At 36.5% G+C, this 15,935-nt stretch overlaps 1 protein-coding gene across 3 annotated transcripts in view; it reads left to right on the top strand.

Moving 5' to 3' along the window:
• LOC150083015 (uncharacterized) overlaps window positions 1-15,935 on the top strand; it is a 487,383-nt gene that overhangs the window by 339,065 nt on the left and 132,383 nt on the right. For all 3 annotated transcript variants that reach the window (XM_090377743.1, XM_090377741.1, XM_090377742.1), the window contains one exon: window positions 6,114-6,294. In XM_090377743.1, coding sequence (XP_090233869.1) covers window positions 6,114-6,294 — 181 coding nt within the window. The remainder of the gene's footprint in view (window positions 1-6,113; window positions 6,295-15,935) is intronic.

Raw genomic sequence — 15,935 nt, 5'->3', positions numbered from 1 at the left:
GGACTGTGGAGGAAATCCCAAAAATCAAAAGTGTCAAATGTGTTAAGTAAAACCTTTTCAAAGTGGCACCCTGAGCTGCCACCTATAGTTTGGTCCACTTCCTCCCTTATTTGCCTTGCTGTTTTGGACATTAAAGGATGATTCATATTTGTGCAGAAAATCAATCTTCCGTATATTTTATGAACATAGTATGTTCTCTAGAATGAATTTTGCCTTCAGTGCCAGTTGCTCGTATTGCATTTCTAAACAGAAAGGCATTGCCAAAAGATTAATTTGCACATGGTGAAGCTCAGTCTGTTATGACAATTGCCTTTACGGCCACAAACATACAAGGGGAACAATAAAGCCTTCTTACATTTTGCAATCTTGAAAAGGCCAAAATAGCAGTAGGAATTTTTTAATTTTGAAGTTCTAACTCCACATCATCCCAGCTCACATTAAACTAACTCAAAACAATTGAGAATTTTATTTTGTAAGGAAATTGTTGCTAGAGTTTGCCTGATATCTGATGGGATCACACTAATTCCCAAAAAAGGCTGTCATAGCAGTGTCTAGAGCTTTTAAGTAAGTGACATGTTAACTTTTCATCAATGATACTTATTTAAAATTAGTGCCCTACCAAAGCAACATGAAACAAACTGGAGGCAAAGTTCATTCTGCTTTGGGCATTCACAATTATTGTATTTATTGCCAGTTTAAATCCTACTGGCCTCGGAGATAATATTCGATACCGAAATACGTATATATAGGTTTAGGGTTATATTTTGTATTGGAATTTTATTGAACTTGAATAGAAATCATGACTCAGACCAGAGCAACAAAGCAAAAGCCTCAAACTAGTGGAAGTGCTGTGGCTCATGGGAGAACTGGGGGGGGGGGGGTGTTGTCCTCTGAATCACAGTCTATTGAAATGTAGTGCTTGTTTGATGTTTGTGGACAATCAGGAACAGGACATGATATTGCCAGGGGGAATGTCTTTGTGAGTGCGCGATGTAAGGAGTGCGAGGAAATCGGGTGCAAACTCGGCATTGTTATGGGCTTATATGAGAGCTTGAAGGACAGGGTGGATGCCCTCAAAGGATTTAAGGGCATCCACCCTGTCCTTCAAGCTCTCCAAAGGAACTAGTTGTTGTAGGTGACTCTATTGTCGGGGAAATGGGGAACATTTTGTGCAAAAAGGATAGATGGAACAGGACCAGGGTATGTCTGTCAGGGGAAAAGGTTGATGACATTGTAGGGCAGATATCATCTTTTAAGGGCACAAAGTGTGATATTGTTGTACACGTTGGCACTATTGATATTAAGAGTAGGAAACCAGCAGAATTACTTAACAAGTACAAGACAATGCTGAAAAAAAAAAAAAAAAGCCGTGAGTTAGGGTTGAATTTGAAAGTGTCTGCAATTCTGCATTGACACGATAGGAGGGAGTATATGATGAGAGCCCTGGAGAGATTGTGCAAAGCTCAAGGGGTAGAATTTTTCTCAGCCTGATCTGTGCTTGTTAACAGGAGAGACTGTTTCTACAGGGATGGGATACACTTAAATAGAAAGGGTGCAAGAATATTTGCTGATGCTATCGAGGCAGAGTTAGGTGGGTCGAAAAACTGCTAGCTTGTGGGGGGGTTATACACGGACTAATAGATTAACAGTAGCCACTGGCAGAGGTGAAAGTGATTCTTGCACTACTTCTATTGAATTGCAATTGAGCAGCAGCCTGGAAACCAAGGCAATGGGAATTTCCAGAACCGCTGGGAGTCATAGTGGAACAAGTAAATACATGGCTGTGTTAGGGTAACCAAGAGTAGAAACATGTGCATGTATACTTGCATGTACACCAATGCTAGGAGTATAGTTAATAAATTTGATGAACTTGAAGTGCTAGTGAAGACATCAAAGGCAGAGATTGTCGGGATATCAGAAACATGGTGTCACACACACATAAGCAGTGCAGAACTGGAATTTGGAGAGTATAATGTCTACAGAAAGGATAGACAGGAAGGGAGGAGGGGTTATGCTGTTAGTTAAGAAACACATAAAATCTAAGGAAGTGCATCCAATTGATGTTGGTGGACAAAGTGTGATTTTGTTGAGTCTGTTTGGTGTGACATAAGCTGTTGTTATTTGTTTTTTTTTTTAGGAGCATTAGCAACTAAGGCCATATTGCTCCGTGAATATGCGGTGGTCATTCGCTGACCTTTCCGCATCCTCCGTATTTGGTGGTCACGGCCTCGAACCCTGGTCTAATCAAGGAGAGTGTGTCACACACTGCTGTTCCTACCCACCTAGCTATGGAGGCGCCTTGTGACATAAGCACTGGGAAAGGAAAAAATGAGAGTAGTTGCGTGTTATAGGCCTAATGAATCTGATGAGTAAAATGAGCAATTGTGCAGAGAAATAGTGGGCCAGTAAATTAGTGTCTTATAATGAAGGATTTTAATTTCCCAGATATTGACTGGAATTTGTGGGTTGGTCACTCACACACCAGCAAGGTTTTTGTGGATTTATTGGATGATTGTTTTCTACAGCAACATGTTCGAGGGGCAACCAGAGAGAGAGTAATACTCTTGATCTGATTATCAGTAGTGATTCTTCATGCATCAAGAATCTGCAGATAAAGGAACCACTAGGTGGCGGTGATCACAGTGTGCTGAAGTGGGATTTACTCAAAGAGGTAACTACCATCAAGGGTAAAGGGAAGGGTTTTTGCTTTTGTAAAGGTGACTACGGTGGTCTGAGACCGTATTTAAATTCTATACGGTAGAACCAACTGATGACGTTACCAACAGAAAATTTAATGTGGGAAGCATTCAAAGAATTAATCTTGAAAGCTACTAGGCTTTTCATACCAAAAAAGAAATATTGTTCAAGATTTAGGCTAAATGGATGTCAGATGAACTAATTAGACATGTGACAGAGAAGAAAATGCATGGATACATATAAATTAACATGTGACACAGAAGCCTAACCTCCTTTGTAACCAAGTTACAAAGGAGGTTAGGCAGGCGAAGGCAGATTATGAGAAATCTTGGGCAAAGGATACAAAGAAAAACAGCAAAGAGTTCTTTACTTATGTGAACTCTAGAAGGGGATGAATCATATTGGACCACTTGATATCGATGGTTCAACTGTTGGTGATCCTGCTCAGGTAGCTAACAAACTAAATGAATATTTTGCGTCGATATTCACACAGGAAGAGTTATGCAGGGAAGGGAATGCCAGAGGTGTATTCGACTGTGGCAGTAAACTAGATAATCTTTTCATAACTGAGACTAAAGTGGAGGAGAAATTGTTGAAGATAAACACAAGAAAGGCACCATGTGGTGGATGGAATCTATCCAGTTATATTAAAGGAGGAGGCAAAGGAAGTAAGCAAACCCTTAGCCATAATTATGAGAGCTTCCCTGGACTTAGGAGAGGTATCCATGGACTGGAGATGTGCAAATGTGACCCCAATTCACAAAATAGGATCAAAGGGTGACACAGGTAATTATAGAACTGATAATTAACTTCTGTTCCAGGGAAATTAATGGAGGCACTGGTTAAAGAAGCATTGCAGGATCATCTAGACAAGACTTCAGTTATAGCTCGGACACAGCATGGGTTTGTTAAGGGGAAGTCTTGTCTGACTAATTTGATTGGATACTATGATGTCGTCAGAAAGGAACTGGATGCAAAGAATAACTTTGATATCATATATTTGGATCTTAGAAAATCCTTTGATACTGTTGCACACGGAAGACTGCTGCACAAATCGGAGCAGTGTGGCATTGTAAGCAAATTGCTGCTATGGATAAAGGATGGTTGAGTGGGAGAAGACAGAGTGGTCATCAATGGACACTGCTCTTCATGGACTAATGTTATTTGTGGAGTCCCTCAGGGTTCAGTGTTGGATCCATTGATGTTTTCTGTATTTATAAATGATATTGATGATGGTATATCAGGCTTAATGTTCAAATTTGCAGATGATACGAAGGTTGGCATGGTTTTTAATGACACTAATGACAGTACACTGCTGCAACAGGGTCTAGAAAAGTTGAGCAGATGGGCTGAGAGGTGGGAAATAAAGTTTAACATTGACATATGGGAAGCAGTAATCCCAGAGTAATGTATCAACTCTGTGGTACCACACTGGCAGTGGTAGAGAATAAAAAGGACCTGGGGGTAATTGTGCAGGCAAATATGAAGTTTTCTGAGCAGTGTAGACGTCTGCAAGAGTAGCTCATGGTGTCTTCTCAATAATATATAGAAATTTTTCTAGCAGGGATATGGAGGTGATTATCCCCTTGTATAAGGCAATGGTCAGGCCACATCTTGAGTACTGTATACACCTCTGGAGGCTTCATTTTAAGAAGGATGTAGAGCTGTTGGTAAGAGTACAGAGAAAAACAACAAGATTAGTGAATGGAACAAATTGCTCTTACAAAGAAAGGCTTAAGTTTTGAAAATTACAGTGTCTGGAGAGTAGGGACCTTCGAGGTGATCTGATTGTAAAAAAGCCTTGAATGGTTTGAGCATGCTCAATACAGATGGGATTCTTCCTCTTGCTCAGAATAATTGTCTGAGAAGGCATAAATTCAAATTGAGGAAAGTCTAATCTGGGAAATCTGAAAGACTAATCATAATTCAAATTGAGAAATGTAGGATAGATGTGCGGAAGTTTGCCTTTAGCCAGCAGGTGGTTGATTGGTGGAACAAACTTCCATCTGTCATTGAAGAAGTTGATAGCTTAAATAGATTTAAGGCAGAACTTGACAAACATTTAGAGTGTGGATGGGTGAAGTAAGGGTTTTTTTTTTTTTGCTAATGCTAAAAACAGACATGAATGAGAAAGTCTTTCCCTTTTCAGAAATTTGGAAAATCAAAAATAGAACTGGCAGTTTTGGTTGGTGACAGATATACATAAAAATTTAAACATCAGATTAGTTTTCAATTAATACTGCATATTTTTGAGATTAATCACTATAATTACTTCCATATAAAAAAAATATATTGGTATTGAAAATATATACACTTGCCTATATAATTTCTTCCTGAGGCTTCAATAAATATGATTTATTTATGAATGTTATGATTTTTGCTCTCATGCAAAAAATAATTAGTGCAGAAATGAGGAAGTGATTTCATAATCTTCATTATGAATTAAATCTTCACAATAAAGCAAATTGTAGAGTAGGCCAACTGATTAGTTGGCCTACTCTACAAACCTGGTGAACCCGAGTTACACTTTGGGCTGGAACTGATAGCAAATTTAAAGAAATGCACAAATTGAAGGATTTGTAATTTGTAAAACATAAAGAACAGTAATTTATCAAATACAGATAACATTATAGCTAGGGAGCTAGATATAAAACCTAACTACAGATATGTTGTGAATTGTAAATTTCAAGCAACTTTTTTCATTGCATAACATTGGTTAACCTTTTAAAAAACAAATGTATTTTCCAAAAACAAAGGTAGATTCAGAAAAATTGAGCATTATTGAATACTATTCAAACTGTCTCTTATGTTAAATATTATAATCCATTAATCCCTCCAAGACAAACCTTCTTGTATTTGATAGCAGTCAGAAATGTAGTCATTTTTCAATTGGTATTCTTTCATTGTATAATTCAGGCATTTGAAGTTTTTGCAGTTGTTATAAAATGGGTGTCTTACTTTAATCAAATCACTATAAAATTTATAATATGCCAAAGTGATTGACTACAATGTGAATGTTATTGTGAGTGTAAAAACACAGTTTTATGGAGATGTAATAGGTGTGCTATCTTTGTCTTTTTGTTTTATATAATCTAATTATGGTATAATCAGTTTATATAAATTTAAATGTACAAGTATATGATTTGTAGAAGTAATTTTTTTTTTCAAGTAGAATTTTTTTCTTATGATAATCAAGTTAATTGACTGACCAAACTCTAACAAGGTTGTAAACTCCTAGAATGGGATTGATCAGAGCAGAGGGTTTGTAGATAGGGAGTTCATATTAATTCACAATATCTATATGTCAGAATGTTTCATATAAAAAATTATTCCATAAATCGATCCTCAGATATATATATGGGATGGTTTTTTTTATGTATCAAGTGTTCTGTTTAAAACGGTGTAATTTTTTGCAGAATAAAGATAAATTTGTACCAGATGAACTGTTTACTGCCCTGAAGAAATGTCATTTAAGTGAACCCAATACTCTTGGAATGTCCCCTAATAGATCAGATAATGAAAATGCTGATAGCAGTTACAGCGAAGGAGAGAACATACCCTTAAGCGCCCTTATCGAATGGTGCTCAGCTTCTAATGGTATTTGTAACTTTGATGTTCCTCTTTTTTTTACATAAGTTATGAGGTGTGGCCATAAAGAAATGAGACTGGTATTATTTTGCAGCTTCTGCAGGGCAAATGGGTGTGTCACTTGCAAAGATACATATAATTTTGTTGTAGATTAGCAAAATTTATGCAAGAATTAGATTAGACTATCACTGGAAACTGGAGTGAAATAGAGAAGCATTTTTTCTGTGTCAATGATTGAATGATTGATTTTGTAACAATGAATTGAATATCAGAATTTGCATGAAGTTGGTGAAATCTACAAGTGGGACAATTCTGATGTTAAGCCATGTTTGGAAATGAATTGTCTACAGAAAGGGTAACAATTATAGTTAAAACCATATCTGATTTTCAAAGATCATCTCTTCAATAATTCTTAATTTAATGAGAAGACATCACTTAAAGGGCATACATAGACATATTTAACAAAGCCTTCATATGGTTCATCAGTTGACAAAAAAAAAAAAAGAAAAAAGCTGGACTAGTTTTAGGAGTCTCAACCTTGGCTAGTATCTAAACTAAGTGGAGAGAGAGAGAGAGAGAGAGAGAGAGAGAGAGAGAGAGAGAGAGAGAGAGAGAGAGAGCGCCCCTGCTTATGCTAATTGCATAGTGATTTTCACTTGCATCAGTGTGATGATAAGACATTGTTTAGCCTGGAAGCTTAATTTCTGACAGTTGCCAAGAAATGAGGGACATTTCTTTTGGGAACTTTGCATTTAAAATACCCTTTTTTTCTTCATATATATATCCACTTTTTGAACCATTCCAAATATCACCCTGTCATAACCCTATTAATTTTAATAGCATTTTAAACTTATAGTGCATGTGTCCTTTAGTTTGAATGCGCACTTGATTCAATTTGTTAGCAGAAGGTGCGGAAACTTAAATTATGATAGTATGCTCTTCTACTGAAAATGACTGTTGTGCTTCCTCGTATGTACATCAGAAATACAACACTGAGTTTTAGCAGAAGAGCATGTTATCATAATTTAAGTTACACCCCATGTTCGTGAATGGTAATAAAGTTCAAACAAAAAAATTGCACAAAAGTTCAAAATGTGGTTATAATTGATAAGTTAATGGCAATGTGATTTTCATACTATTCCAAATATCAACTGGGTTATATTTCAAATGGTTTGAAATGTGTTTATTTAGCACTAAAAAGAAAATTCAGGGCACATTTTAAATGCATAGTACCGAAAAGAAATGTCCTGCAGTTGGTAACTACCTCAAATTGTTTCCTAAACTACGCATTAGAACACGTATATCCTTTAAGTGATGTTGTCTCATTGAATTAAGTGGTTTGGAAGAATTAAGCTTTGAAAATGAGATAATGCTTTTACCATAATTGTTAGTATTAAATTTAAACAAAACTTGAGGTTTCACCCAAAAAAAAAAAAAAAGTATATTAACCACTTTATCTCAACCTCTTCCTAGTGCATAAAAGCATATTTTTATGCACTAGCAAGAATTTTTGTTAAAATGGTTAATGGAATTAGGGAATGGAATTAAAATGGTTAATGGAATCAGTTATTCCCAAGATCATTGGAAATTTAGTTTATAAAATAGTTTATAAATTTGGTTCATTCAGATAGATGGCTAACTTTGCACTTTTCCTGAAGAGCTAAATTTCACTATCTTTTATTTCCTAAAGAAATACTTATTTTGATGTGACACTCGAACATTGGGTAAGCTTTTATCAAGATATTATTCCAGTCTTTCAAATAGAATCCAAGATTTCATTCTTTTGCAGAAAATTATAATTGGGGATTTGAGATGTTGATTTTTTTAATATGACCCAGAAATAAAATGTCAGTTTCCAGTTGAAAAGTCTACTGAAAACTGATATATTATTCCTGGGACATCTTAGTCAAAAAAAGGCATGTCTAGTAAAATCAATGTAAATTGTTTTATTTGAAACAAGTGGCATTTTTCAAACTTAACCATTTGAATGGTGGTCAAATGGTTAACAGGCTTATTTTTTGGATATTCTGATGAAGTTAAGGCATTCTATTCAACGTCAAAGAAAAGAACTTTGGCAGCTTAATGGAATTTTTACCATGAAAATGAAACATGTAAACACAGAGGCAAAAAGTCTGAATTCAAGAATAAAAAACAGTTTTTGGATTCAAAGAGATTGCTCAATAAAGTCTTGTCTTATTTCACCAAATTGCCCCTTTGAACTTCTCTTTCTATGTTGAAAAATTCTATGAAAGAAAAAAGATTTTCTAACATTATAGAGAATGTGGTAGGTGTTCTGAAGGTTATTAAGAAGAAAAGTTTTTATAAATGATTTTGAAAAGGTGCAACATCATTGCTGAAAGTGTAGAATGTTTTACAAATTTCTTTGAAGGAAACATCAAAGAATAGATGGAATTTATTTCCTACTGATAATATATAATGTTCATTTTAAAAGTCTCATTATTTTATGGTTTCACCTCACATATAATAATTTTATAATGTGAATTAATTTGTATGTTTTGTATATACTGTCCAGTCAAAACATTACAACTACTTAACTAACTGGTGGGTATGTTCTAGCCTTGCAACCAATACTTTTGCCATATGGTGAGGCATAGATTATGTAAGGCTTCTGAATGTTGCAGATAATGTTTTCCCATGTAAACCTGTAGAACTGCAGGAGTCTGCGGTAGAGGATCCAAATGCTGGATGTGTTAATTGATGCAATCCTAGAAACGTTCTATGGGATTCATATCCAGCAAATTCAGTGGCCAGCATAGCACCTGGAAGTCACTTATGTGTTTGGTGAACTGCTGTCAAACAATACTGGTAACTTACACAGGCACATTGTCCTGCTGAAATGCACCTGTGCCATCTGAAAAGGCAGTCACTGTGTAAGAGGCACCTGATCTGTCATAATGGATAGGTAGTTTTTAGCATTCAGAGTGTGGTCTAGGGGTATGAGGGCTCCATTAGATTCTTAGGAAAACATCATCCATACCAAAACACTGTGGGCCTGTTTCTCTTGGACCAGGATATTGGAGTAATTCCTCTGTGCAGTTTTTACTTCCATACCTTCCATCTTCCAACCACACAGCATAGTAGGAAATATGATTTGTCAGAAACGGCAACTTTCCCTCCCACCCACTGATCAGTGGTCCAATGGTGTCATTCAGATACAAACTGTAGGTGTCATTGGTGATGGGTGGCTGTAAACACAGTTATCTTGACCATGCTCCTACTCTGGTGGCCCATATAGAGGAAAGTTTTTGATGGATCACGGCCTTGGAAACTCTGCTGGTCATCCCCTGGTTGAAGTCCATGGTCAGCCGTTCCACTGTTTCCTGTCTATTGACTCACATTTGGCAGGACAGCATATGTTCACTGTGACAATCAACAAGATGTGGCTGGCAGCTGCTCTGTCCACTCTCCGCCCACTCTTGGAACACCTTGACTATAGTATTCTGTGAACAACCCACCAGATTCATAATCATCTCTCTTTTTTTTTTTTTTTAGAAGTCTGGCAGATCATGTCCCTTGCCAATATTGATCAAGTACTTTGGATGGGCTATACACCACAAACCTACAGTATCACATTTACTAGTTCTCACCACGACACTGCTGCTACCAGGCAAGGATGAACACCTGATTGCTAAAACACAGGGATGGCAGTAATGTTTGATGGACAGTGTATATTACCTGAAATGTTTTTTGATTAAAAGCTTCTACTTTTCAGTGAGTTTAATTGGAGCTAAAACATTAATGAAACAGAGACAGTGTTTCGGGACTTGGTTGTTATGCATGTAGCAGTATTTGTAAATGTTATGATAAAGATGTTTATATTCAGGATTAAAAAGATTATGTAGACTGTTGATAAGGAAAATCAAATTTTTATTGCAGAAAACCATTTGTATAATTGGGAAAGGAAGTTATGTGGTTTCCATCCATACAGTAAAATTTATACTATCTACAGGGTGATTCACTACAAGTGCGACAAACTTGCAGGAGGTGTAGGGGGCACAAAGATGAATCGGAATCACATAGCATTTCAGGGTCCGAAATGCCTTCATCATGCGGTAGAGGATGTTGAACGGGAGGTCACGTGAACAGCGATCCCGCTGGAAGTCAGCATTTGCGAACCATTTTTGTTGAAGAAACCAAGTAGCAAAAGTCCTCCGGAGTGGATAAACCACAGGCTCCAATGATTGGACGTATTGCAGATGGTATGAACTCATTTGGTTTGTTGACAGTATCCTCCATACAGTGGATCGGGAAATACCTAATTGTTGGCCTATCGCTCGAGTACTCGTACTCGGATTGCCTTCTGCAAGGCATAGGACATTCTCCTCATTGTCTGGCGGTCTCGTCGTTCGCTCTCGATTCATGGTACCTCTCGTGAAATAACCAGTCTCACGTAACCTTCTGTGCACACGTGCGAAAATCGTATGATGAGGAGCACACCTGTGCAGGAAACGTTCCTGGTACAAGCGCAGAGCAGTGCGCCTGTGCAGGAAACGTTCCTGGTACAAGTGCAGAGCAGTGCGCCTGTTACAGTCCGCAGCTCCATACACGAGGTGCATGTCGGCCAGTTCAACGCTTGAATACTCGTCCATCCTACTGCCTTGGGAACCGGCTCGCAAATGCTGACTTCCAGTGGGATCGCTGTTCACGTGACCTCCCGTTCAACGTCCTCTACCACATGATGAAGGCATTTCGGACCCTGCAATATATATATATATATATATATATATATATATATAAAAATAAAATAACACTATTATACCACATGAAAATCTTAACAAATAGGTTTTATTAAACTCGTATATAATACAAGCTCAATGGTTCTTTAATTTGTTATCAGGTGACATTTCAGGATTCTTGCCGAACCCCATCTTCACACAATAAATGCTGAAGAGGAGGATATAAGAACATCTTCACAACATAAAAAAATGACTCAAATTAATTAAGAAATTACAACTAACATTAGCCGACCGGGCTAGCCGGGTGGGTAAAGTGCCTGCCTGGCAACCCAGAGGTCGTGGGTTCGATTCCCGCCTCGGGCTTGGATCAAAGTACTGCAGAAGCCGTGGGAGGTGCATTACGGCCACAGAAGCCTACGCGCCAACAACTACAAAAAAAAAAAAAAAAAACCCAACTGACATTAAGGAATGTGAACACTTGCATTAATATAATGTTGATAAAATAGAAGATTTAGAGCTGTATGGTTAAGTTAAACCACAAGTTCAATATTAAATAGAAACATAACAATTATACTTACATATGCTTTGGAAGAACTGGACTTTATTACTTCCTGCACTGTAATACAAACAACAAAAACTTTCCTCTTGCAGGACTATATAAAAAGAACCAGGTAAGATAGTTTGAGGTTATCAAGCCCAGACAGATGAATGTCAAACACTGCCTTATAGTTGAAGCTGAATTTTTGCACGGTATAATAGTGTTATTTTATTATTATTATTATATATATATATATATATATATATATATATATCCGATAATTCAAAATAAAACAAAATAAAAACATAAGCCAGTAGTATGGCAAAAATGTAGAGCGAAAAATAAACATAAAAATAATGTAAAATAAAATAAACCAAACAGGAAAGGGAAAGTAAAGGTAATAAGACATAAACAGTAGCTGATTGTCCCCTATAAAATTTAGCACTTTAAATCCAATTAATAAAACCAATGTCAAATTTAAAATAATGCCAATTATAATGATTTAGCGGTACCCCCCTCGAAAGTACCAGTTCCGAAAAACGTGAAATATCACCAAAAAGGTTTAAAAGAACTACTAAAAAAATAATTAATATTTATTTTTTTATTTTAAACTTTAAGCCATTATTTAAATATATATATATATATATATATATATAGTATAAATTTTACCATGTAAAAACCATTAATAAAATGTAGAATTTTTAATTGGCTTAAATAAAATGGACACATTTATTTAAAAAAAAATTCCCCACTAAGTTGCATCTCTTATTCTGCCCTTATGCAGTAACAGTGCTTTAAATTTTCATAGTATTTAGACTATATCACACTCTTCTTCATTATTTATATGGCCTGTTTATTGTAGCTGTAATGGACATCATCACACAAAGTGTAATACTTTGAATTTTGTTAATTTCACTTTGCAACATGATCTGAACCTAGCTTATTTCACACATGTAACCTAGTATCAGGAGGTGAATGACCCAGGAATGCATACATACTCTGCCAAGCTGCATTACAAGATTGAGTTTAAATGATCAACGTCCTTTACACCACATGGCATTGAGATTGAAAGAACCATTTTCAGAAGCACTTATTAAACTATATCAAAGCTTGCTGAGATGATTTAATCTCCTCTGGAGCTAGTGGTTTCAAAGGTTGCCATATTTACAAAATAAAATTCAAAAGGATAAAAGATACTCTCCATCTCAGTAAGAACCAGAAGGCATCAGTGTCTAGAAAAATTAGCAAAATGGTATTTCAGTACTTTTAACCTGCTATAGGAAAGGTTGAAAGGCTGGTTCTATGCTATGCAAATCACATATCATAGCATAGCATTCTAAATCATGGAAAGTATGTCGATTAAACCCCACGACCATCATCATCATCATCAGCCATTTTCAATCCGCTGCAGGATGAAAGCCTCTCCAGCAACTTTCCAGTTCCTTCTGTTTTGAGTACTGGCCATCCATTTACTACCCAAAAACTCATGAATTTCATCTATCCATCTCCGCCTTTGTCTTCTAGGTTTTCTTCTAGCTCCTCTTGGGTACCATTCTGTTATTTTCTTAGTCCATTTGTCATCATGTCTTCGAGCTATGTGTCCTGCCCAAGACCATTTTAGTTCTTTAGTTTTGATAAGAATGTCCTTTACTTGAGTTTGCTGCCTAATCCATGTGTTTCTCTTCTTATCTAACAGTCTGATTCGCAGTATAATTCGTTCCATTCTTCGCTGTGTAGTTCTCAGCTTCTCTTCCATTCTTTTGGTGAGTGCCCAAGTTTCACTTCCATAAGTCATGGTGGGGAGTATACATTGATTCATTATTTTACGTTTCAGACAAACTGGGATATTGCTCTTCAGTATGTGACTATATTTCCTGAATGCTATCCATCCAAAATTTATTCTTCTCTTGACTTCCAGCCATTTATCATTATTACAGCTAATAACTTGTCCCAGATAAATATATGACTCCACCTTTTCAATTACTGCTCCTTCAATCATTATTTCCCTTTCTGTGGCATTCTTGTTCATCATTACTTTTGTTTTAGCCATATTCATCTTTAGTCCAAAATCCTTACTAACTCTGCATAACTGATTAAGATTTTCCTCTAATTCTTTGGGATCGTGGCTTATGACCACAATGTCATCTGCAAATCGTAAATGGTTTAGGTACTCTCCGTTCACATTAACTCCTTTCTGCGACCAGTCTAATCTTCTGAAAGCTTCCTCAAGGGCAGCAGTAAACAGCTTCGGAGATATTGTGTCTCCTTGTCAAACTCCTTTCTTGATTTTAAATTTCCTACTGTCTTTGTATAGTCTAATAAAGGAGGTAGCACTCTCATATATTTTCTTCAAAATCATAATATGTGGGGTATCCATGCCTTGTCTTTCCAGTGCCCGAAACATTGCCTTATGCTGTATGGAGTCAAATGCCTTTTCATAATCCACAAATGCCAGGCATAATGATGTTTCATAATCCACAAATGCCAGGCATAATGGTGTTTTATATTCATTTGCTTTCTCCATTAGCTGTGATATTACATGAAGGTGATCCATAGTTGAAAATCCTGTATTAAAGCCAGCTTGCTTTTTCGGTTGATTCTCATCAAGTATTCTTTCTAATCTGTTAGTAATGACCCTTGTGAACAACTTGTAGATGTGGGATAACAGGCTAATTGGTCTATAATTTCCAATTTCTGATTTATCTCCTTTCTTATGCAGCGAAACTATGATTGCATTATTCCACTGCTTAGGCATCACACCTTTTCTAATGCACTTTGTGAAGAGCCTTGCCAGTTTTTGTGTTATGTCTCTTCCTCCCAATTTTAACAACTTTACAGTAACTTCATCTTCCCCCGGGGCTTTCCAATTCTTCATTTTCTTCAATGCATGTTCTACCTCATCAGGAAGAATATCGGGTATGTCGTATGTGTTGCTACTTTGCAATCCATCTTCCCCACTGCTGGTATCATTCCCTCGCTCCTTGTATCATTAGCATTAGCATTAGTAGAGGCATATGATGCAAGAAAGCAAGCTTATTCAGCATCAGCCAAAACAAAAAAAAAAACACACCACTCCCATTTCACCCCTCTGTTCGCTCGAAATACCTGTCCAGTTGAGCCTTAAATTTGTTTAGGCTATCAACTTCAACAACAAGTGATGGAAGTCGGTTCCACCAACCAACCAACCACCCGCTGGCCAAAGGCAAATTTCCGCACATCTATCCGACATCCGTCCTTTCTCAATTTGAATTTATGCCCTCTGAGCTGATTATTCTATAGTAGTCTTCTGCTATTTGAATTATGCCTTCTCTGCTGTTTATAAGTACACCATCACTATTCTTCCGTTTCAGTATCATTTGTCTTTCTGTATTACTGCTCATGGCTGCTGATTTAAATCGTGTGTTTTCCCTTAATGCTTGTTCTACTTTTCATGTGTTAAATCTTCTTATGTCCTCTCTGAGTCTCTTTCTAATGGCTTTGCATAACTCAGTGTACTCAATTTTCTGCCTGTCAGTGTTTTTCTTGCCTTCATTTGTTGTCTTCGGTTCATCATGACAAGTGTTTCTTGACTAATTTTTTCTTCTTTGGATTTCTTTTTCTTATAGGTTTCTTGGGCTTTATCACTTTCAGAAAGTTGTAATATTCCTCGTTGATATCTTGATCCTGAGCAGTCTGCAGAAGCTCAAACTTGTTAAGTTCCAGTACATACTGCTTTTTCTCCTCCTCTGTTATCTCAAAGACTTTTGTATTATTTACTCTAGTCAGTTTTTTCCTTTCCTTTCCTACATCTATATCAAGTGTACATCTGACTATTCTGTGATCACTTCCAACATTTACCTTATTCAGGACGGTAACATCCTTCACAATATATCTTCTGTTAGTGAGGATGAAGTCGATTTCATTAGTTATTAATCCATTTGGACTCTTCCATGTCCACTTTCTGTTCACCCTTTTCTTGGAAAAAAAGTGTTCATTACTGACAGTCCTTGAGATTCTGCAAATTCCACAAGTCTTTCACCTCTTTTATTTCTTTCACCAATTCCAAAATTTCCTATAGGTCCCCTCTTTCTGCACTTTCAACCCCAAGATAGTGCTTTCTTAATTATAATAACTAAAACACTGTACAATGAACTGAGTAGATTTTCAGTCGTGTGTATTTTTTAACTTTGAATGCTAATTTCGTGTAGGTTTTATTTATTTGTTTATTTATTTATTTATTTTTTTGTTCCAGCACAGCTCACTCTAAGAATGGTCCCCTCCACATTAATTAACACTAGTGTACATGATTTTTGCCAACAAGCAACCATTAATGTAGTTTTTGGAATTACATGTACTAAAAACCACCATCATTATTATTTTTTAACATGTCAATATTTTCAAAAAATGGCATTACAACATTTGCTGTAGTGCAGCTA

The sequence above is a fragment of the Mastigoproctus giganteus genome, chromosome 7 (assembly GCF_048544385.1).
Source record: "Mastigoproctus giganteus isolate SK-2022 chromosome 7, ASM4854438v1, whole genome shotgun sequence".
NCBI lineage: Eukaryota > Metazoa > Arthropoda > Arachnida > Uropygi > Thelyphonidae > Mastigoproctus > Mastigoproctus giganteus.
Note: the sequence above shows the minus strand (reverse complement) of the source record. Positions and strands in the feature narration are given on the sequence as shown.